Here is a 23,422-nt window from a genome sequence, read left to right on the forward strand (position 1 = left end):
GGAAAGTGTACGCTCGCGATTCCGCGAGGGTAAATTTATAATACACTCGCAATCCTGCGAGGGTTAATTTACTTACACGTGCAAATGTGCACGGAATACTACACGTGCTTATATGGAAGCACGGGAGGAAAATACACTCGCGATTATGCGAGGAAATAATTTTATACGTGTGCCAATGTGCACAGAAGGTTACTCGTGCATATGTGCACGGAAAGTATAAATACACTCGCGCTTATGCGAGCAAATAATTTTATACATGCTTATATTAAGCACGGGAAGTTACAGGTGCAAATGTGCACGGAAAGTATAAATATACTCGCAATCCTGCGAGCCGTTTTACTCACACCCGTGGCGGCAAGGCAAGCGGAGTCTCCATCCCGGGGAGGAGGGCTCTCGGCGGCAGCATCTCGCTCGTGCTCCGAGAGACCCGCGACAATGGGCGGAGTCTCGACGAGAGTCCCGTTTTTTATAGGCTGATCAGACCTGACTCTAGGCATTCTAGAAGCTTCTCTGCACCCCCACACCGGTTGTGGGGTGCCTCTGAAGCCTCCAAACATCCCCCACACTGGCCGCGGGCACCCAGCGGCTCACTGGCGCCTCGGCACTCCCGTCTCCTAATGACCCTGAGCCCTTCTCTCTGTCAGCCTCTTCCCGAATGTTCTGCAGGGTACGCTAAATTAGGCTTTTACACATATCTGTGGAACAGTTTTTTTCTACAAAGACTACATACAGGTTGCATTGTTTAATGGCAGCATGTACTAATATTATATGCTCAGGTTTCACAGCCACTGATAACATATCCATTTAGACCAGTTTGATTAACAAATATATCGTTAAGTCTATTACAGTCTCTAACCCCAGGAAAAATACACCCACGTGTTTAGTGAGAAATTATATTACGGATATACGCTTGCCTGAATCTGGCAAGGAATTATTCAAGAAAATCCACGGGTTTATAATGAGGAAAACACCTGCCCAAGCGGCGAGGAATTATTTAATACACTCGCTGATCTGGTGAGGAAATAGCTCAGTTCTACCTAGTAAGTTATCGCTCACCCCAGCGAGGCGACGAGGCTGACCCAATCCCGGGAGGCTACTTTAGGTGGCGATCCTGCCTAAGGGGAGGCTTCAGGCAGACAGACCCGCAGCTCCGAGAAGACCACAAACGGCCATTCAACGGGACCCCGTTTATATCCGTGTCAGATCTGACTGTGGGCGGTCTAGAAGCTTCACGTCTTCTCTGCACGCCCCTACTGTGGCAGGGCAGCCGCGCTCCCCGCTGCAGACACGTTGGGTGAGAGAGGCAGGAAGAAGCGGGGAAGGGTGGAAGGAAGCCCATCGGCGCTTGCAGCCCTGTGTCCCCATGTGGGGACATGGCAGGGGCGGCCTGGGGAAACCCCTCCCACTCAGGAGACAGTGGGGTGGGGGCAGCTCCCAGAAACCCCTGCCCACTGCAGAGCCCCTGGCAGGGCCTGGGGGGCAGGTGTGTGCAGCCCCTCTGTGACACGGTCCGAGGTCACAGTGGGACAGCCAGACGTCACAGTGGTGACAGTCCCCCTTTCCCTGTCGTGACCAGCATCTGCCCCACTCACCCCGGTGAGGCCGAGTCGACTCCAAGTGCTGAGAGCTGCTCTCGCCACCGCTCTGCTCTGGAGTAGCTGCTCTGCAGTGAGGAGGAGAAGGTGGAGAGAGGGAGCACGACAGCACCAAGGAGTGTGAAAGGTGGAGAAGGAGAAGGAGGAGGAGGAGGAGAAGGAGAAGGAGGAGGAGGAGGAGAAGGAGAAGGAGGAGGAGGAGGAGAAGAGAAAAAGAAGGAGGAGGAGAAGAGAAAAAGAAGGAGGAGAAGAAGGAGAAGAAGGAGGAGGAGAAGGAGGAGGACAAGGAGAAGCAGTAAAGCCATTGTCCAGCCACTTGCTGCAGTTGTTGACTTGAAGCAGCAGTGGAACTAAGATGGCAAGACAGCTCTTCTTGCAGCCTCACCTGAGCCCAACTATTGAGAAGCTCGAGCGTTATGGTAAGGCCTTCAGGCCCAATTTCACATGTGTGTCTGGGTCAAGGACATCTCTGAAATCAGGATGGAAACCCGAGGACTGTGGGGGGTGGTTGCTCAGGAGTGGTGACTGCAAGGAGGGACCTGCTTGACCATCCCAAAGGGCTGAGGGGCTGATGTGGCAGCCAGGGCTCCTGGTTCCCTTCCTGACGTGGCCCCTGCCTTCCTGGGGCAGCCCAGGCAGAAACCCCTGACCCCAAAGGGCTGCCCTTGCCTGGCGCTGGGCATTACCCACGCTGAGCTCATGTCTGAATGGAAGAGCTGAAGGTGCTCGTGGGCCACGTGGGCTCTGTGTGTTCAGAGATGTGACCCGGCAAAACTGGCCCCTGCTGGGGAGACACCAGGGCCTGCCCTGAGCCTCCGAGAGCCGCGTGGAGCACAGCCCCGTGCCCCCGCGGGCATGGCAAAGCACTGCCGGCTTCCCGTGGGAGTGGGTCACACCCTGGAGAGCTGCACCTGCAAGGAAAGGAGCCCCTTGGAGGCAGCATGAGGTGTCCTTTGGTTCTTGCCGGGCTGGAGAGAGACCACCTGAAATGCCTGAGTGAAAGATGCATCGCTCCTTGGACAGGAGTGGGCTGAATGGTCTTGAGCTTGCTGCCTCAGAGCATGACAGGTCTTTCCCTTGTTTTTCCAGAGTTCGCTAAGATTTGGGCCAGCACATCGTATCACCTCAGCCTGCAGCTGGCTCTCCACCAGGTGGGCCTTACCTCCTTCTCCCCTCACACCCTGATGAACGCTGATCAAGTCCTGACAGCCCTTTGCCATGGGGTGCAGCTGTTCTTCCCCTGCGTTGAAAGCAGGAGCAACGCCCCAGCACGACACTGCAATGCACACAGTGACATGGACACCTTCTCTGTCCATTCAGATGTACAAGAAGGTCCCCCCGTCAGAGTTGCATGTGAAAACCTGGAAGCCTGGGACACATCTGGATTTATTCCAAGCGTGGGAACCCCCTGCCTTCTATCTGATTGAGCCAGAGGGTGTTTGTCAGCTTTCCCTCACCTATTTGGTTCTTCGTAGCTGAAGGGGGGTGAGAGGGAAAAGCGCAGCCCCTGTTTGTGTTCTCCCAAGGAGCCCATCTTGCTCCTTTGTGCCTCAGGCCAGGGCAGGGCACTAAACACCATCAGCCTCCTCTGACAAGTCACCCGTCTGCCCCTCCAAGACTTCTTCCCATCCGCCATCTCCTCTGTTCCAGGCTGTCCGCATTCCCGGAATCGGGACTTTTGCGGTTGTCAGAAAGCGAGTAGCCCTCAGCGAGCAGGATCTGGTGATCGTGGAGAGACCCGTGTTTCGACCTGACAAGGCTGTTGTGCAGGACTATGAGCTCCGCTATGGTTGCAAAGACTTCCCTGGTAAGCAGCGTGAAAGCGGCGCTGGCCCTTGAGCAGGGTGGGGAGGGGTGCTCTGCTCTCCAGAGGTGACTGAGGGGAGTACCAGCCACCCACCGCGGTCCTGCCAAGAGCTTCACTCGACAAAACCAGCCGGCTGTGAAAGGACCCTGCCTAGCTGTTTGTTTTAAAGAATCACCAGAGGACAATACAGCTAAGAGCGCACTCTCTTTGTCCTGCTTCAACAACAGGTTCCCTCACAGCTTCCTTGGTGTGGTGTCTTCTGGTTCTGTGATGCTTCAACTCTTGCTCCCCCTTTCTGCTGCACTAGACCTCCTCCAGGCAAATGCCAGGGCTCTTCCCAGCTCCCTCAGCCTCCTTGCACAGGGGAAAAGCAGGGGAAACCCAGGGGGGTAAGACGGTTCCTTCCAAAAGCCAGTGACGGCGACACCTGCGCCTTCTAGTCACTACTGCCTTTGGGGCAGCTGTTGTGGGACCCTGGGGAGCACCCAGAGCTTGGGGCTGTGTTTGGGGTGCGTTTCTCTCTAAAGACAAAGACAGCACCGAGTGTGGGCTGGCACCCTCCAGCTTGCCCTGGGACCTGGTGCCTATCTCCCCACTTTGTCCCGCAGTCACTCTTCTTCCCACCAAGTGCCTAAGACTCTTTGTTTCCCTTTCTGTATCAGAGAAGCCACAGCTGTCTGCTCCGCACCTCACTGTCCACTTTAAGAGGAAGGGACAAGCCGAGCGTCTCCTCAGAGGCGCTGGCCCAGCCAGGCAGCCCAGTACCAAAGTGTTGCCTGAGGGCCTGGAGGCTGCAGACCTTTGATTGTAGCCTGCCCAGCAGGTCTGCAAGCTCATGTGTTCCTCTTCTCTTGTCTTTCAGGCCATCAAGATTTCGAACAACTGCCGTATGCTGAGATAGCCTCAGAGAACGCTGTCTCTGAGGGCACCGTGCAGCTCTACATGGAAAGGACCACGCACCTTTTCCATGCCTACCTAGAGAACAGGAAGAACGTTGCCATCATCTGGAGGGACGTGGGCATGCTGATTGCCGAGGGAAAAGAGATAAAAAAGAGATTTTACTTACACTTTTTGGAAAGGCTGAATGGCACTGGCAAGATGCTGCAAGCTCTTCTCGAGGTAGGATTTTCACTTTCCCAGCCCCACTCCTGCTGCTTCTGAAATGCTTTCTGGGGGCTGCTTTCCCCTGGCCGACCATGCCTTGTTCAGTCACCTGGGCTCCTGGAGCTCTAGAGCACAGCAGGCTCTCTGCAGAGCACCTCCCTGGCGTGCAATGGCCTGGCTTTGCAAGAGCCACCCCCAGAGGAGCTGCACTTTGCGAGAAAAGGCCGGCGTTGATGGCGGGGAGCGCTGCGTGCCCCACTCTGGGGGCCGGGAGCAGAGGCACAGGCAGAGCAAGGCTTGCTGAGCCCAGAGCCCTTGGGCGGCTCTGGCTCTTTGCTGGCGCTGGGCTGAGGCGGAGCGAGCAGCCGGCCCTTCCCAGTGTCCGCTCCTCCCGTCATCCGTCTCTGTCCTCGTTGCAGATGCCGGAGATGAGGGACTCAGTCATCTCACGCCATGACACCGCTGCTTCCCAGACCTCCTCTGGACGTGTTATCGTCCTGCCATGGTATGTTTGACTTCACTTGGAGGAACGTGGGACAGTGGCACGGCTTATGCATCTGTCCTACTGTGGAGCTAGAGACGCATTTAGGCAACATTTCCCACTACGTTTCTCCTGCTCCTTTTCTTTCCTCTGTGGGAGAGACTGCTCTTAGGTCCGGAAACGTTAATCTGCAAGGCTCTACAGGAACTTGGAGGGCAAGATCAGAATTCAAAAGGGTGTTAGAAAATCAGAGCACTAGATAATATTCTGCTCTCCATGTGCACTGTGAGCAGGATCATTTCCCCAGAAGCAGCAAGGGGGTTTTGTGGGAGGACGACCATTCTCACGGGAAGGATGGAAAAAAGCGGGCACAGGCTGACGGGGTCTCACCTAGCCCTCCCGGCACTGGAGTTTCTACTGCAGCCCTCCGGGTTGGGCTGCCTTGGGAAACAATGTGGTGTCCTTTCTTCAGCCTGGTACCTTCTTGCTCTTCAGGTGCCAACTTGAGACCGTGCCTAAGATGCCAACGCTGATAGACCTGACGGGACGTGTGCAGGGAAAAGGTGATGGCAGTGGAAAGAAAGGTCGGGGACCAGTGGGTTGCTGGCAGGGGGCTGCAGGGTTTCCTTCCACGGCACATGGAGGGGATCAGAACTGAGGTTACCCCAGGAGGCCTGGAAGAGGGAGAGGCTCCTCCTGTGACTCTCTGGACCCATCATGGTAATGCTCCGGTGCCCCATCATGGGACAAGGTCTCAGGACAGTCCTGCACCACAAAGGGCCTCTTGGACTGCTGAAGGACACCTTTCCAGTGGCCTCCACTCCCTGCTTGGGCTGCAAACAGTGCAAAGCTCTAAGCCTGCTTCTTTCCATCATGTGCTCAGATGTCTCAGAGGCAATGCCTGTGGTGTGAACCTGCTCCAGCAGCAAATGTGTGTACACAGGACCAATGCAGAAATCCCAGAGCTGGGTTCCCTTGAGCAAAATGATTCCCCTTCCCAGAATGACTCCCGGAGACCACCGGCTCTGCCAGGGAACCCCCTGTTTCAGCACAAGGATGAGAGAAAGCCATCCAGATAGTTTTCCCCAGGGAACCCCAGGGAATAACGGTGCACTGTAGGCACGAGGAGCTGGACCAGAAAAACAGTGTCAGAAAAGGCCTAAGACCTCCCAGGAAACATGGCTTTCCCCCAAAGGGATGAAAAGGACCACCTTCCCCAGTGTTACCACAGCCCTGAGCAGACCCGCACGTCACTCTCCTTGGAACTGGCACACAAGTGGCACCCGGTTCCCAGAACAACACCGAGATGCTGTTCTGAAGAACCGTCTCCTTTCCCCTTTCTAGAGGATGCTGCCGAGAAGCGCCTCCTCCGTCGAACCAGGCTTCCTCCAAATCGGTTACCTGCACCGACTGTGAAGCCGGAGCAGGGTCAGAAAGCTGAGGGGAGTGAGCCTCGCGCCAGGTGAGACACTCGCATAAATGGGTGAGCGTGACCCCCTGCTCCGGGCTCTGTGGGAGCGAGACGTTTCTCGTGCGCTTTTCCCACGTCCCACTAACTCATGGTTTCTTGCTCATGGCAGTGTCTTGTAGCTTCTTGGCAGACTCTGCTGGCACCACTATTTCTTTCTTCCCTTCCGATGTGCAGAACTCTTGAGTAGCCAAGTGCAAAGGCTCGTTCCAGGAGCAGAAGGTCATTTTGGCTTTCCCTTCAGGTTGAAATGAGCCTGGCCTTTCTGTTTGCTGAGAACAGAGTTCTGCAGTTAGTTACTGCAGAGGATTGCCCTGAGCAACCAGGAGCCTCTTCTACGCTGACGCCTGTCTTACGGAGAGCCCAGTGGCAGGATGGCTCTTCTCGTGGGGTCGTGTCCTCCTCCCTTTGACACTGTGTCCCCAGCGCCCAACCTGCCCGTACAGGGCGTAGCGCTATCTCCGGGCACAGGACCCTGTTCCTCTGGTTGCTCCAGCAAGAGAGGGCCGAGACCTGGGCATCCTGAGTTGCAGGGGGGCTGTTGGGCCCATCCGAGGCTGACAGCTTGGGGTCTTCTCTGTGTCTGGGGACTTGATCACAAGGATGTGAGCAGAGCACGTTCTGCTGCAGAAGCAGGTGCGCCACCTGGAAGCACAGGATGCAGAACCAGCTCCTCCTGCGCTCCTGCCAACACGCCCTGTTGTGTCTTTGCAGGCAGCTACCGGTCATCCAGAGGAGCTGCTTGAAGGAAAAGGAGGAGAAAGGAAAGCTACCGCCTCTGCTTGCACCCAGAGAAGTGGACTTCATAGCCAGAGCCATTGAGAGGAGAGAAAAGGTACCCGACACCGGATGCTGCAGGAGCACATCCTACTGGACTGTAGAGCAGCGTTGCTCCACACGTGCCAGTGCTCACAAGATTCTTCACTGGGTGTTCACGGGACCACTGACCAGTTGCTTTGGTGTTTGCTTGAAGGGAGGCGGGTCACTGTCAGTTGAGAATATACTTGTCACTTCCAGTAGCCTGGAAACACCCCCAGAGCCCTCACTTGAGGCCGTTTCTGTCGGCCAGGTGACTGCAGGGCTTGTCTGGGCTCGCCAGCTGCCGGCTGGTTTGTAGCCCGGTGGTGGCTTATCTCCCTGGTCATTCCAGACGGGCTCCTCGGTGGAGCCTGCGGGAACCTGGGAGCAAACCAGCGTGGACAGCAAGGCAGAAGAGAAGGGAGGGAGGGAGGGAGGGAGGGAGGGAGGGAGGGAGGGAGGGAGGGAAGGAAGGAAGGAAGGAAGGAAGGAAGGAAGGAAGGAAGGAAGGAAGGAAGGAAGGAAGGAAGGAAGGAAGGAAGGAAGGAAGGAAGGGAGGAAGGGAGGGAGGAAGGGAGGAAGGAAGGAAGGAAGGAAGGAAGGGAGGGAGGGAGGGAGGGAGGAAGGAAGGAAAACAGCTCAGCCGTGGCAGGGAAGGCTAATGCTGCCTGCTATTGCATTTTGTTTGTCCCCCAGAATAAATGGGAGAAGAAGGAGGAGCAGCTTCCACCGTATATCCAGAAATACCTGGAAGAACAGGAAGAGAAGGAAACAGAGCTGGCAGAGGCCGAGGCAGAAGAGGAGATGCCCAATGTGGAAGGAAATGGAGAAAAGCCAAAGGAGATGCAGAGGAGCCAGGTACTTGGGATTCCTGCAGAAAAAGAGCACTTTCTCCCGTGGGGCGGCTGAGACTGCAAAGTACCCTGGTACCCAAGCCGTCATAGCAGCCTTGCTGCAGCAGAACCGGGCGGGTGATGCTGCCCTTCCTGAGCAAGAAGGGGGACACAGAGTTGCAGTGAAACCCTGGTGACACTCAGAGGTCACCCCAGGGCCTGCTGAGCTCCTTCTCCCGGCTCTCCCCGTCCCGTGTGGTCCATTCAGAAGTGTTCTGGGGTCTGCGTGCTGGGAAGCAGCACCCTCCGGGTGCAGGGCTGTTGTATGAGAGTCTCCTCCTGTGCAGGAATCCAGCTCCCCCGAGTGCTCCTCAGACAGCTCCTCGAGCAGCGTGGAGTCAGACGAGTCCAGCTGTGACCTGCTGGAGATGAACATGGAGGGCTGGGAAGAGGCCGGAGAAGAGCCCCCCAGCGTCCCTGAGGACAACAGCGTCCCCCCGAAGCGGTACGAGTGTGCCCGCTCCAGCCGAGCCCCGGGGGCGGTGGGGCGTGAGCCGGTGGTGGTGGGTACGGGGAGCCAAACCCTGAGCCACGGGGCTGCACAGGACGCCCCGGGATTTCTGCAGCCACGGGAACGGGCTGGGTTAGACCCCACGGCAGGGGCCAAAGCAGGTGTGGGGCTGAGTGTGGGAAGAGGCAGGACGGTCCCAGCTGCAGAGTCAGGGAGACTTTGTCCTTGCTGTTGCAGGAGCCTTTCCCCACGGACAGACCGGGCCCTGCGGGAGGTGGTGACCTGCATCCTGGGGCAGGTGGCCCGCAAGAGAAGAGGGGAGAGGGATGAGCAGCTGGATCTGCAGGACAAGCTCCAGTGGTAAATCTCTCCGGACACGGGCAGTGCTTCCTCTCCCGCAGTCCCTTCCTCCTGCTCCCCGCAGCCCCGCGGGAGAGAGCCGCTTCTCCTGGCACCGGCCTCTCGGCAGAGCCGCTCCTGCGGCCGCGGCTGGCGCCCAGCTGGGAGCCCGGCTGGAGCGCTCTCCTGTGCTCACACCACCTCTTCCCGCTGTGTGTCTGCAGCGAGCTGGCAGTGCTGCGGTGGGAACGGTCGGGGAAAGAGGCAGGCAGCAGCCAACACCTGCGGGAAGCTGCACCCCAAGCTGCACCCCCTGCCAAGGCGGGGAAGAGGAGGGCAGGACCGGTACGTCCCCAAGGCTTGATGTGGTGGCGTTTGTAATGGCGACGGCGCAACGGTGCGGCCAGGCTGGTCTGGGACAGCAAGCAGCCGGGTTGCTTTCAGCCCCGCGCTCCCTTGGCTCAGGGGTCGTTGCAGAAAGGCTCTGCAGTCAGGACCGTGAGCAAAGCAGGGCTGATGGAGAGGCTGAAAAGAAGGGGCAGGAGGGAGGGGGAGCGCTGAAATCCCCCCAGCCCTTGCCAGGGACACTAACACTGCCTGCTGCTGCATTGCCGTGGTCCTGCAGGCGCAGCCCCGCGTGTGCACGGAGGAGGAAACACGCAAGCTCTGGGAGTCCTTGTGCAGCAAGATAGAGCAGAAGCGCAGCAGTGGCACCGCCAAAGGCCTGGAAAAAAGAGCCAGAGCAATGGGAGGCCCAGGTACCGCAGGCAGTGAAAAACAACTGGGGAAAGAGCATTCCCAGTTGAGTGTTTGCCTTTTGGAGTGCTCGCCTCTGAAAAAGGGGGTGTGGGCCAGCTTCAGGCCAGAGCTGGGCAAAGAGGGTGTTTTCCTGACAGCCCTGGGGGCACGGAGAGCAGCAGGGTGGGACTGCATCCCAGGGACCTGGACCTGCTCTCTCCAGACAGCAGCAGATCCCACCACATGTGTCCTGACCAGACTTGTTGCTCTGCACCTCTCTGTGCATACAAGACTACAGAGCTTTGTATTCAACTCCTCAGTTCTGGAGAACAGATCTACTCCACGTCGGCCAGTGCCAGGAGACCGTCTCAGGCGCTGAGGCTCGCGAGAGACACGTCCAGCAAGAGCCTCCTCCGGCGTGACGAGCGCCAGTGCCGGCCAGCCAGGCTGCTGACACCAGCTCTCCCTTCTGTTCAGTAAAGCCCCACCTGCAAACCGCTGGGTCTGACACTGTGGGTGTTTCCTTGGCGGCTGTGGAAGCTGCGCTGGGCAGTGGCGCAGGGAAAGGCCACTGCAGGGAAGAGGGCTGGAGCCTCAGCCTCAGCCCTGCTCCAAGGGCAGCCCTCCCCAAGGCTCTGCTGTACCGGCTCGGCTGCGGCCCTGCTCTTTGTGCCCCTGCACCCCGCGTCCCTGGCACGGAGCCTGCCGCAGCTGCACATCCCGGACAGGAGCGGGAGGAGAAGGAGGAGGAGGAGGAAGAGGAGGAGGAGGAAGAGCCTGGGCACCCTGGGGAGCCGAGCTGCAGGGGAAAGCATCCGGGGGCTCGCCCAGCCAGGGCACTGCGGGGCGCCCAGAGCTGTGCAGGAACCACCGTGTGCCACAGGGACAATGGCACCCCAGGCAGGAGCCGTGCCTGGGGAGAGGAAAGCCATGGCGGGCAGCTGGACTCTGCCAAAGCTCTGCTGGGGCTCCCGACCCTTTTGTTCCACAGCCCCTGGCAGGAAAGGCAGGCTGGAGCCGAGGTGGGATGGGGACACCTCCGAAAGCTCCTCTGCGGAGCCCTGGGTTGGCATAAAGCGTGTCACAGGGGCCTGAGAGCGGCTGTGTGGCAGGAGGGAAGGAAGTTCGAAACTGCTGGCTGTTGGGCACCCTCACCCTGCCCGTGCTCTGTGGGGACTCCACGCAGCGGGTGTCAGCGATGCTGGCAGAGCCCAGGCAGGCTTAACCGCGCTACGAGAGATCGGGCCCATTTGTCAGACCTCTGTGGGATATTTTTTCCTGAAAAGCCCTGATTTTTGGGCATCCTGACTTTGCCTCCATAGGAGTAATTCCTACTGCCATTTACACTCTAAACAGCTGTGCCTTTCTCATGGCACCACGCGTGAGGTTGGCCAACGGTCAACAAGAATGGCTTGCCTCTTCTTAGGTGAATCTAAGCAGCTAAGGAATATATGGATATATATATGTATATATGAAGACTTATGTAGATAGGTGCCATGCAAACACCTGCCCCTGAGTTACCTACCTGCTTCCCCTCCTGCTCTAGTAGGCAGAAACGGGATTTCTTCCCTATGATGCCAGTGACTTCAGACACCCACTTTGCTTTATCTTGACGTGCCGCACACAGGATCACCTTTCTTTGCACTGGAAGAGAGTCTGGATCACTGAGAGACAGAAACCTGCAGTCGTTGCTACTCTGTAAATCAGGTCTTTTGCAGCCTTCAAGATGGATATAAAATGTAGCGAGAAGTCACTTGCAGAAATCATAGTCCTGTTTCTCCTGTAGTGTTCCTGCGCTTGCCCAAGGCGGGGGCTGGAGAAAGCGTAGGACAAGCTGAGGCACCATATGGAAGTACAAGAAAGTACAACTTTCACCCTTTGGCAAACAAGATTTGAGCAAATCAGATTGCAGTCTGGGTAATTCAGTGAGAAGGGAAACTGTGCGTGAATTTGGGGGTGGGAGGGGCTGTTTCTGTGAATAAAATGTCACACAGATGTGTTTGACATTCAAGAAGTTAACAGCAATCACTATCCTAAAAAATATAAACACCCCTTCCTTCCCCAAAGCGTTAGAGGCCTTCAGACAATACACACAGACTCACGGAGATTCCTAGATCCAAATCAGTTCACATTCCAGCAACTTTTAAATACAACCTCATACAATATCAAGTTCCCATCCATCATAGCATTTCGGGTTTGTTTTGGTTTTGGTTTTGTGGGGGGTTTTTGTGGATTTTTTTTTCCCCCCAATCGGAATCAGAGTTTAACAATTTAAATTCTTTCCTGGTCTAAAAATTATTAGATAACAATAAGAGTAAATTACCTTAGAGTACCATACTTCATCCCATTTTTTCCAAAGTTCTGCAGAACAACATTAATTGCAATACAGCACTAAAACCCAGAATTCCACATTTAAGCCACATTCGAGTACAGTATCGTTTCAAGTTTCTTTTATCAGAATATTTCCCCAAAAGTTACTCTAATGCGTAAGGATGCATCCTAAGGGGGAGCAAGGTGGTATTTTAGCAGCGGAACCGGTTCCCATTTTGTAATTATCTCCCCAAACAAAATTCTTTTGGTACGAAATACATATATATATATATATATATATATGCCAACTAAAATACTGAGCTCAGATATGACAACCAAGTACCAAGTTCAAATATGCAGTTGGATCACAGTTACTTATTCAAGACAATATCTCCATTTTAGCACTGCACCTCAAAATTATTTTAGCATTGATCTCAAAATTATTTGATAACAATAAGAGTAATATTTCCCTTTGGGGTCTTCTGGCTTCTCACTGGGTCTTTTCACTGATATCACGTGTGCCTTTGTTTAGTTCAGCTGTAGACACTGTTTATGGTCCATAGCCTTCCGGGTACTGTTTGTGTGAATAAATCCTTTTCTTCTCAGCAAAGTGCCAAACAGGCCCCGTTCTGCAGACGTCTGTGATGCCTCCACGTTAGCCTTGCATTGTTATTTTTTTCCCCAGTCAGTTCCGTTCTTCCCAGCAAAGTGTGAACCAGACCTTATCTTGCAAGTCTTCAGTGTAGTTTGTAGGTGCTTTTGGTAAATATGAGCAGAACTTTACAGCTCCAGATTTTAGCAAAGATTAGTTACAAAGTTTTCTTTTACAGCAAAGATTTTAGCTTCCTAAGTAACATGAAGCAGCAAGTATATTAAAAATCATGCAACCTTATACTTCCAGATAATTCGTTATTTCTAGTATGCATTTGCTTAAGCTAAACGATTGCTATGAAACATAAATTGGGCTCATCCACTGAGCTGTGAGCAGTAAAACCATGGCCATACGGCTGGTTATTCAGCAGAGCGAGCTCAAAGTAGGCTCATCCAGGCTGTCATATTTATAAAATAAAGTTGTTGGCTCATAGTCAAATTGCAGACAGTGGGAAAGGTCTGCACAAGACCTCCTGCACCCACAGCCCATTGGTGTTCAGCTGCTGTTCTGCTTCCCTGTGGGTCTCCTGGAAGGAGCTCTTGGCCTGGCTGCAGCCCAGGCCTTTCCCTCCTCTGGAGTCTGAACCAAACTGCCGCTGGGCTGGCTGGAGGGGGTCAAGTGCATCCACCACACCTGGGAACCTGTATCGTTCCTCCTCGTGCACCACAGCTGCCCCGGTCCCTTCCCTGGAGCCAGCCCCAGGATGGACTCCATCCACCCCAGCAGCCTGATCACCACGTGGTCCTCTTGGGAGTCACAGAATCAGAGTGGTTGGGCTGCAGGAGCTCTGCAGATCCCCAGCCCAGCCCTGCTCACACAGGGTCACAGAGCAGATCACACAGGTGGGTCCAGGTGGCTTTGGATGTCTCAGAGAAGGAGACTCCACACCCGCTCTGGGCAGCCTGGGCCAGGCTCTGGCACCTCCCAGCAAACAAGTTTCTGCTCATGTTCACATGGAGCCTCCTGTGTCACGGTTGAGACGGACAAATGGCATAGACCAAGTTCTCTGAGGATAAAAGCAGCAGATGCCATTTATTGCCACAAGTGCATTTTTATACAGTTTTACCAATTCAAGTGTCTCTTCACTATTGGTTACAAGTTACAGCAGTAACATCTCTTTGGCTATTTTTGCTGTCATCAATGTTACTCTTTTACTCCCTTCTCCCTCCCGGGTACATCCTTAACATCTCCGGATACTCCATCACTCCCATCTTTCTCATGGGTAGGCCTTCATATCTTCAAGGCTAATTTTTGTTCCCATGCCCTCCGTCAGGGAATCCACAGACCCACCATAGTCCCACATAACTGTGCACAATATTCCTGCCCTTCCAAAAATAAGCAAAAAATCTCACTCAAAACCCCCCACACCACAAAGATTTTTATTAGAGAAGTCTCACGATCGTAAGCCCGTATTTTATTAGAGACTTGTCCCAGCTGCCCGCAGAATATTTCATTTTTAGTAGAGATGCAGCGCATCCCCCTCCCCACTCCCCTGGGTATTATTTTTATCAGCTTTTGCTTTATCCCCTCCTATAATGGTTGCTCTGTTCCTTGAGCAATGCTTAGTGCTGTGGAGTCTTGGAAGAAACTTTGAGGGAAAATGCAGCACAGGTATAAAGTATCATTGACTCCAGTGATGTAGTGATTGACGTGGATACCTGCTGGGGACCAAGAAGGTGGGGAGATGCTGGTGGTGGTGACCACGAAAGGAGAAGAAGAACAATGAACATGAAAACTCAAGAAATGAGACCTCCCTGAACCACAGGTGAGATCCCAGAGGAGGAGAGTTGAAGGGCAAAGGAGTTCAGGACAACTGGCAGTTTTTCAAACCCTATTCAGTGCAAACGGTGCCAATAATAAAGCGAAGATCGCAAGCGTAACAAGAAACCAATCTGGCAGAATCACAGGCTCTTCTGCACCCTTGTGATCCTCCAGCTGAAAATAAAAGGAAAAGCACAAGAAGACAGGGTCATAATCAGAAAGGTCAAGGCAGAAAATCAGATAAAACTAACAAAGGACATCCAAAAGGGCTAACAAGGAAGAGCCCAGACAGGAGTAGGGAGAGGACAGGTCAGAGATATTGAATCTAAATGCAATGTTTTCACTTGGATGGTTAAACCCACACACATACACACCCGGCTGAGCCGCTCACCAGGGTCCGCACCCATCTCACCCCACCGACCACCTTCACATTTCCTCCTAGAAAAGCCTCAGGTTGTTACAGTGCTGGCAGAGCAGCACAGAAAGGCACCAAGACTTCACTTTTACCATTCACAGGGGCATGAATTAGGTGTATTCTCTCATGTCCTGTCCCTCACCCCATCTAGAGGGTTATTTCAAGAGCTCCTGGAAGACAGGCAGGCCCAAAGGTCAAGAAACCAGCAAATAATCTAATCGGAAGGAAACAAGGAAGCTTGGGTCACAATGTATTAATTCTGGAAACAAAAAATAAGCAGATTGAAACACTGGGAGAAGAGATTATTAACTCAGCAGAACAAGGACTGGTGGCTGGAGATGGACAGAGACTCTGAACTTTCAGGCTCAGGTCCTGAGTTTCACAAACCTGCAGTGTCCACTCCTTTAATATCATAAAATTTATATTTCCCTGAAGAATTTAGGCCCTTGAGTCAAGTTACTTAATGAGAAGAAACTTTTGTTTTAATCTATGTTTTCAGTTTCTTCTTAATTTTTTTTTAAAAGACCTCTTTAATTAGCCCTCCTGTTACTCATCTCTTCATTTTGCAGGGCTTACTGTGATTGCTGGCTTTTGGCCACACACTTATTCAGCTCATCCGAACAGAACTTCAGCTGTTGCCTGTAAGTTAGAGCTGAACATCCAAGTACAGGTATAAACACCAGAAAGTTACAGAAGAAGAAATATGAACCAATTTCTTTACAGGATATCTCACTCTGTCTGGTTTGCCGCCTCCTCAGACGCAAAAATAATAAACCCTATTAATTTAAGTCTTATTTAGCTGTTCCATCTCTCTGCAATAATTGATTGGGCCTTAGACACTCAGCCAGAAAACACAATCAAATCAGGTTTGCCTGGTGACTGCGCCATAGCAGTGCCAGAAACCCCCAGTCCCCACACTTGCTCTAATTGATTAAAACATTTGGTCACTCGCACATTTCTATATAGACAATTAAGCTAAAGAGACACTACAAACGCAGCAAGACCAGCTGAGAGCAATAATGGATCTTTTCAGTCTATTTTTCTAGGGAGAATTAGGACTTAGCGATGTTGCAGTAACTAAAGCGGGTTTTGTCTCCCCTTTGCTCTGGATGCAGCAGCCTCAGGAGCTCAACGCTGCACAATCGCTGCCTTGCAGGGAACCACACCAACGAATTATCTGCTTTTCCTGCCCTCCAAAAAAGCTGCCACGTGCTAAATCTGCATCTGTTTGGCATCTATCAGGGCTGTAGCACTTCCAGGAATGAGGGGGAAGGGCTCCAGTGCAGAGTCAAGCCACATTTTTTACAAATACCCCCAATTTTCTGAGTCTGTTTGGATGCTGGCTCCGCACGTGCCGGCTGGCACGGGGCCAAAATGTGTCAGTCACAACCAGGCAAACACAACGATACCCAGTTCCCAGGAAAGTGGCTGAACTGCAGCATTTCTTGCCAAAGTGATGCACAGAGAACAAACAGGCTCCTCGGACTCTTCCTCAGAGATCTTGGGGGAGCTGCAGCGGTCGGAAACATTGGCAGAATCCACAAGTGTCAAAAGCCTAAAAGAAGAGATCCAGAAAAAGAAAAAGAATTGCAGCCGCCTTATCTGCAACTTTGTGCACACGAGACAAGAACGGTGAGGCATGACATTTGTATTAAAAACATTTTGCCAACAGTAGATCCAGACTATCACTTCATACGTCTCCAATGGCACAGGTGGTACCTGCTAATAGAAGGTAACGTTTATCCTACCCAGTCACTGGTCCCTGCAGTTCTACATTCAGTCTTGCGTGACTAAGAATCTGCAAACGTGGTTTAAAGCAGAAAGCGTACAGCTAGTCCTGGCTGGAGGATTAGTAAGCTGTGCTGACATGCAACCAGTAGAGAGGAGCGTGGGTATGGAATTCCTGTCTCCCTGCACCAAATCAAATGACCAGCACAGCTCACAGCCACACAGAGGCTGTAACACCCCAACCACAGGGTCTAAAAAAGAAACAACAAGCAGAGAAAGCTTCAGATCTGCTTTACATCAAGCTTAAGGTGTGCATGATGTGAGACTTGAGATGAGTGTCAAAATTAACCTTTAAGTCTTCCTCCTCAGTAGAGATCTGAGAAGACAGGCAGCTGCAGTGCATATGGAAAATCCAGCAGCTGAAAACCCATTTCACCTGCAGCAGGTCAATAGTCATAGAATCATTTTGGTTGGAAAAGCCCCTCAAGATCAGGGAGTCCAACCATAACCCACGCCTGGCACTGCCCCATGTCCCTGAGAGCCTCATTTAAACACCTTTTAAACCCCTCCAGGGATGGTGACTCCAGCACTGCCCTGGGCAGCCTGTTCCAATGCCCCACAGCCCTTTGGGGAAGAAATTGTTCCCCACATCCAACCTCAGCCTCCCCGGTGCAACTTGAGGCCGTTTCCTCTGCTCCTGGCGCTTGTTCCTGGGGAGCAGAGCCCGACCCCCCTGGCTCCAAGCTCCTTTCAGGCAGTTCAGAGATCAGAAGGTCTCCCCTCAGCTCCTGTTCTCCAGCTGAACCCCCCCAGGTCCCTCGTGAAGTGGTTTGGGATGGAAGGGACCTTAAAAATCACCTAGTGTCCACCCCCCAGCCATGGGCAGGGACACCTTCCACTGGACCAGGTTGCTGAGCATCCCAACATGGCAAAAAGTCCAGAAGAAAACCCAAAGACACCTTCCGGCACAGATCTCTACACCACCAAAAACTCATTGCAAGAAAAGGCTTGGAAAGCATACACAAAAAGGCATAATTACAAAGGAATGAAGTAGAGCAGTGGTTGAAAAATGCCCAGAAGTCACAAGAAAGACTCAGCCATCCTCCTCCAAAAATGCAGCCACCATGAGCTCGGTTATAGCCCATCTGATGTCACATTGTGCTTCACAAACTCCTCAACGACCTCCAGAGGGCTTTTCTTCTGAGGAGGGAAATACACAGCTGGCAAATCAGTGTGGGTCTACCAAGCAACCTCCACAAAAGCCCTGGGGTTGGAAGCAATGATTGTCTGTTAAAGCTGAAACATTTCGGTGCAGAAAAGGAAGCTTCACAGCAGGAGATCTTTACAGGGGGAAAAAACGTCCCAGTTTCCCGCTGTTTTACAGGAGTGTGCCGGAGCCGAAGGTCAGACACAGCGGCAAATCCATCACCACCGACTTCAGGAGCATTGGCTGGAACACAATTGCTGCACTTGAGCCACCACCCAAAAGAATGTTCTGACTAAAGCGAGAAAATGTCACTGTTGGTGAAAGGAACCTGTTCAAATTATTTCAGCTTTTTATACCAGAATAGAAGTGGAATCCGGGCAGCGGAATTTTTCAGTTTGCCCAAGTGCGACAGGAGAAAACTCCAGTTTCATTCCTAGGGCTGCTCAGTCTTTGAGAAACCCTTGAAAGGCCACCAAGAGCTATTCTTTAGGCTTCCTCTTTCCCTTAAAAGAAAAGAAAGCGCTGTTGAAAAGTATAAAAGGCTTGAGATTTGTGGAAGGGTTTGCTTCCGTGAACTGAAAGCAGGAGTGAGAACATGAGAGGGGATATTACAGGGCTCTACTTGACACGCAAAAATACTGCAGTCGCAAAATGGATGGAAAGCTTGGTCTTTCCGTGATGCTGCTTCAGATCCTTCTCGTCATACAGGAAACTAAGAACACCTTGGACATTTTTAACACGTAGTAAAAGCCTGCTAAGGTCAGTGAAAAATGCAGCTGCTTCAGCAGGCAAGCCAAGCCGAACCTGGTGTCAAGAAAACGAGACTGGCAGAGTTCAGGGCTGGGAATGCCAGGAGCTGTAAGAAATACCAACCTCACCAGCTGAGCAGAAAAGAGCTAACAAATTGTTAGGATCTGGCTTTTTGCCTAAACCCAGATGCCCATTTTAATCCAAGAGCCCCTTCTGCTTTGCAGCAGGGGACAACAGGAATAACAAAAATTTCCAATACATAAGCGCATAATTTCTTGTCAAACTAAGCCTATGATGGGGTGTCGAACATTTTCACCGGAGGCCACAGCAGCCCCGCAGTTGCATTCAAAGGGCCGAATGTAATTTGAGGATTTGGCCCACAGGGCTTGTGTTTGTTATGTGCATCGTGCTCCTTTATCGCCGACTCTGTCTCGTAACACAAAAGACATACTGGCTTTTCCTCCCTGAAACACAAACATGTATTTGCTTTCCCATCTATCAATAAATCGCCTTCCTTCCGCATCAATCTTCCTCTTACTGGACATTTTGAGATTCAAATTGCTCCACCAAAGACGGTAAGATGTGTCACCTAAGTAAAAGATCTAGATGATACTTTCACCTCCATCAACTAGTACTGAAGAAAAACCAAAATCCTGGACCTTTCACAATAAGCCCCGTGGTAAGTCAGAACGCTTGCTGAGCCTGTCGCAAAACATCTGCCATGAAGATCTCACATTGGTGACCTCCACTAGTGGCAACCACGGCAAACCGTGTCTTACGGAAGTGAGGCCATGGGTATCGACCACACGGCAGCTCATCCCATTTCAATCCCTCCCCCAAATCTACCTGCAAGTTCTTGAGAGCTCCTCTCACCCAGGTGAGATGGAGAAGAGACATCCGTCCCTCAGCCCAAGTAGATTCACTAATTCCTACATTGGCTTCGCCATCCCAGGCTGCTCCCTTGAATTCTTGAATTAGATTCTGGAGGAACTGTTACTCTTTTAGCAACTAATTTGAATGAAAAAAACCTATTGCTATAATAAAAGCATTCTGAAACTAATAGACACTGGCAGATCATCTTCTCAGGGCATTTTGTCCATTAACAGCAGCTGTGTCACACACCTGTGCTGTTAGATTGCCCACAGAAGAATTCAGAAGACCTATGAAGATGTCACATATTTCCTTATTTGGAGAACAGAATCTACAATGATTATTGAAGTGTATCACCACTATCCATATAAAATAAATGAGAGATACTCCATAGATAGTGTGAGGACATCACTATCATCTGTATCACACTTGACTGATGAGTTCTCTGCCCTTACCTGAAGTTTGAGGCCAAACTTTTGCCAAGAGATTTTAAATTTAAAACCCATCACCATCCGCCAGAACAATCCTAAGAAAACAGAACTAACCAGCCACCTCCAAAAACCATCTTCCAACTGCTCTTGGACACTGCACCCAAGAAAAAGACCAGCAAGACAAAATCCCCTCAAAGGGTCCCCCCGGGGAGGTTGGGAAGACACAAGAGCGCACGCAGTTCACGTTTGGGCTGCAAAGCAAGCAGAAAAGAAAAATCCAAATAAAACCACAGGATGGGACTCGAGAACAGGTTGTGTCACAGAAGAACCAGTTTCCCGGTCCCAGCTCCCCTGCCAGGGCCAGAGCAACGGGACCCTGGGCTTTCCCCTCACACCCATCTACTCTCCCCACGAAAGGACATCTGGGTTCCTCCAGCGCCCACCACAGCCCAGCCTCATATCCAGCTATCGCTCCCAATAAATCATTTGGCAAATCAAGGAGCGGTTAAAACTAACGATGGTGAACAACCCACCAGAGCACAGGTCTGTGCTGACTTTACAGCAGCAGGGAAGTCTAAAAGACAATCAATATTTTTGCACCCATAAAATAAGAGGACACTGAAGGAATATCTGTGGAGTCACACTGGGGGTTTGTTTGGGGTTTTTGCTGCTCTTGTTTTTAGTTTGGGTTTTTTTTTTGGTTGTTTTGTTTGTTTGGGCCCATTTTGGTTTTGGTTGAGTGCCTTTTTTTCCCCCAGTCATCTTTCCTATGAGAACAGCAGCTTGAGCCTCCCTCTAAGGCTGAAGAAAGATTTAAATGTACTTCCTGGGAAAAAGAAAACCACACAAAAAACCCACCACCCAAACTTTGAGCCCAGCAGGAACTGTTTCAAGCAGCTACAAGCAACTGCAGAAACAAATAAGAACGTGTTAGGCTGTACCTACTAATCACCACAGGAGACACTAATATGAAAAGTGCTTCTATCTGCATTTTAGTTCCTGACACCTACCTGAACAGATTAAATTACTAAAGCGTTCACACAGCAAAATGGAAGCACTGCAAATAGAACCCAGCCAAATACCTGAACCATCAGCCTCTCTCCAGCTCTGTGTTGCTTGCAGGCACTTAGTTTGTGCTGTATTTGTATTTTTATGCAAGACTGAACACTGATGGAAAGGGAATCAGCATTTTGTCAGGCTGCAAGATTGGCTAACAACCTCCTTTCCCATTTCAAGGGGCAGCACACTTGCTTCAAAACTGCACTGCCTGTGCCCTAAACCCAGTCCACACAAAGGCTGCAAATCTCACACAAGCTACCAGTTATCATTCAGTTTTGGAGCATTTTGGGAAGCTCAGCCTTTCAGCGGAGCAGAAACTTCAGAAAGGTGCAGAGCAGATACTTACAGTGTTGTAATGATCGACATAAACCGCATTTCCCAAGCCAAACACAGCGTATCTCAGGCCTTTCAGATACGTTTTCCCAAAGCGAAAGTCACGCGCTGCCTCTTCTAACCCCTTGCAGAACCACGCTGCACTCTCGGTTGGCTGCCCGTCAGTGTACGTAGCTACCAAGAACACACAAACGTTCCTGCCGGTTGTCTAATAATATCAAGAGAATAGAAGAGATCGGTGCATTTCTCAGAACGCTTCCCATTAGTAAGACAACTGGAACACATGGGGAGTTGGAAGAAGTTAAAAGATGAGGTTTTTTCTAAGTGGGATTTTGGTGTGGGATGCTGCAGGTGATAACCCCAACAGTGGCGAACGGCCATCCCCCCTGCAGAGACGCCTTAAATTAGCCAGGAGAGATCAAACTGTCTGTCTGCTGCTTCACAGAGGTGGTACAAGAGAACAGAACATCTCCCTTCCCCACCCCAATCGACAGCTTCTTGAGCAGACTCTTGCAGCAATCAAGTTTCTCACTGATTCAAAAAAACAACTATCAATATTCACAGAAGAAAAATGCCTCAAGGATTACTCCATCTAAATATGACCAGCAAGGAGTTTTTAGCTTATGAGCCTGTGAAGGCTGCAAATTGTCACCATCTGCTTGTTCTGGCTTTGAACCCTTCCCTGGGGATACAGAGACAGAACAGAGGGACCTGGTGCAACCGCTCTCACTGAACTCACACCTGAGTTACAGAACCAGCTCATACCAAGTCACTGTCACCATCAAAATACTCTAGGCAATCCTCTCCTAGGAATATTCAAAATTTAGGTGTTTTCTGCTGAGGGTTGATGGGCTACACTTATACAGAAGGGAAGCGATTTTTAACACACAGCATTGGGAATTTCCAGAATAATAGGAGAGAAATACAAGGGGAAAAGAGCCTTCGCAACACAAGGAAAAGCTTTTCTTTATTAGTCATATTTATAAGGTACTTACCTCCTCTGGATCATAATCTCCCATGCTGATGACTTCCACAGGCAAACAAAGTGAAATAACGGCTTCAGCCAGACCTCTGGCAAACCTCCAAAAAAAAAAAAAAAAAGGAATTTATCAATTGCTTCAACCCAAGCATGGTAGCGACCAAACAACCCCCACACGCCCAGTCACAAGACACCTCCCACAACAGAAAGAACAAAGACATCCGAGAACTGGACACTGGACCTAGAATTCCTCATGTTAAGAAAAAAAAAAATCAAGTATATTGGCTGCAAGAAGAGAGTGACATGAATTTTAATGACTAATGATTTCACATTTACACACACCATTTTTTTCAAAAGCACCTAAACCAGTACTTGTCTCTGAGAAGACCCGCTCGCAACTACGGGTACGGCAAGAGTAAACTTTAAACTTCATCATCAATGTCTCTACTGCATGCGCCATTTAAAGCAAGTAGAAAAAAATGTTATTTTTACATAATTTTACGTTATCTTTCATGTTGGGCAATGACTTCTCATGAGCTAATGAACTTTCCGATGTTTACACTGTGCAATACTTCTAAGGCAAGCAACAGACTTGAGTCTCAATATTTCAAATTACTTCATGTAGGTGGGGAAAAAAAAAAGTAACTGATACCTTTGCTGTGCCAGTCTGAGACCCATAGAAAATCTTTACTTTGCCTCCAGGGTGGCTGATCCATTTACGAGTTTGTCTTCTATTCCTTCAGAAGAAGCTGGATTCCCATTGGATTTTTCACCCTAAGAAACAAGCACCACTTCTCATTCAATCCCTTTTCAAAGTGATGTTAACCCCATTCTCCCAAAACCACTTAAAACACCTATCCTGTGAACAGACTCTCAGCACTAATTAAATGAGGCTATCAAAGCATTTTAGCTTCTCACACCCAGAGAAAGACACAACCACGTCTCTGAACTAGGCCACGCTCCAATAAACTCAGGTCACACGCAGCCGGATCCAGCTGAACGCAGGAACCTCCCAACTCGCGCAGCAGAACTTTGCTCACCTGCGCAAGGAGCTTTTACCATCCTGAACAGCCTAATCCCACTCCCGTCCTAAAACCAGCCCAACCTCATCAGTAACATCAATGGAAAGAGGAACCCGAGAACTCCAGCACAAGTAGAGTGATTGATTTGCAGTGACAGAGCAACCCAGGCTGACACGATCTCTCAGTAACGACGGGAGAAGCGTTCAGCAGAGAGCTGCTCCAACATCAGAG

The 23,422-nt window shown here is 51.2% G+C and overlaps 2 protein-coding genes across 2 annotated transcripts; one reads left to right on the forward strand and one right to left on the reverse strand.

Moving 5' to 3' along the window:
* Nucleotides 1-1,581: 1,581 nt before the first annotated feature.
* Nucleotides 1,582-5,494, forward strand: LOC139826626 (coiled-coil domain-containing protein 81-like). The gene is made up of 5 exons (XM_071802978.1): nucleotides 1,582-2,014; nucleotides 2,685-2,746; nucleotides 3,246-3,402; nucleotides 4,265-4,521; nucleotides 5,483-5,494. Exons 1-5 carry the CDS (start codon nucleotides 1,951-1,953, stop codon nucleotides 5,492-5,494), a joined length of 552 nt encoding a protein of 183 aa, XP_071659079.1. The 5' UTR covers nucleotides 1,582-1,950.
* Nucleotides 5,495-15,498: 10,004 nt separating this feature from the next.
* Nucleotides 15,499-22,935, reverse strand: LOC139826651 (S-adenosyl-L-methionine-dependent tRNA 4-demethylwyosine synthase TYW1-like). Its single transcript, XM_071803001.1, has 4 exons — nucleotides 22,822-22,935; nucleotides 22,186-22,270; nucleotides 21,204-21,398; nucleotides 15,499-16,367 (listed from the first exon to the last, which is right to left on the reverse strand). Exons 1-4 carry the CDS (start codon nucleotides 22,845-22,847, stop codon nucleotides 16,305-16,307), a joined length of 369 nt encoding a protein of 122 aa, XP_071659102.1. The 5' UTR covers nucleotides 22,848-22,935; the 3' UTR covers nucleotides 15,499-16,304.
* Between the last annotated feature and the right edge of the window lie 487 nt (nucleotides 22,936-23,422).

The sequence above is a fragment of the Patagioenas fasciata genome, assembly GCF_037038585.1.
Source record: "Patagioenas fasciata isolate bPatFas1 chromosome 19 unlocalized genomic scaffold, bPatFas1.hap1 SUPER_19_unloc_1, whole genome shotgun sequence".
Taxonomy (NCBI): Eukaryota; Metazoa; Chordata; class Aves; order Columbiformes; family Columbidae; genus Patagioenas; species Patagioenas fasciata.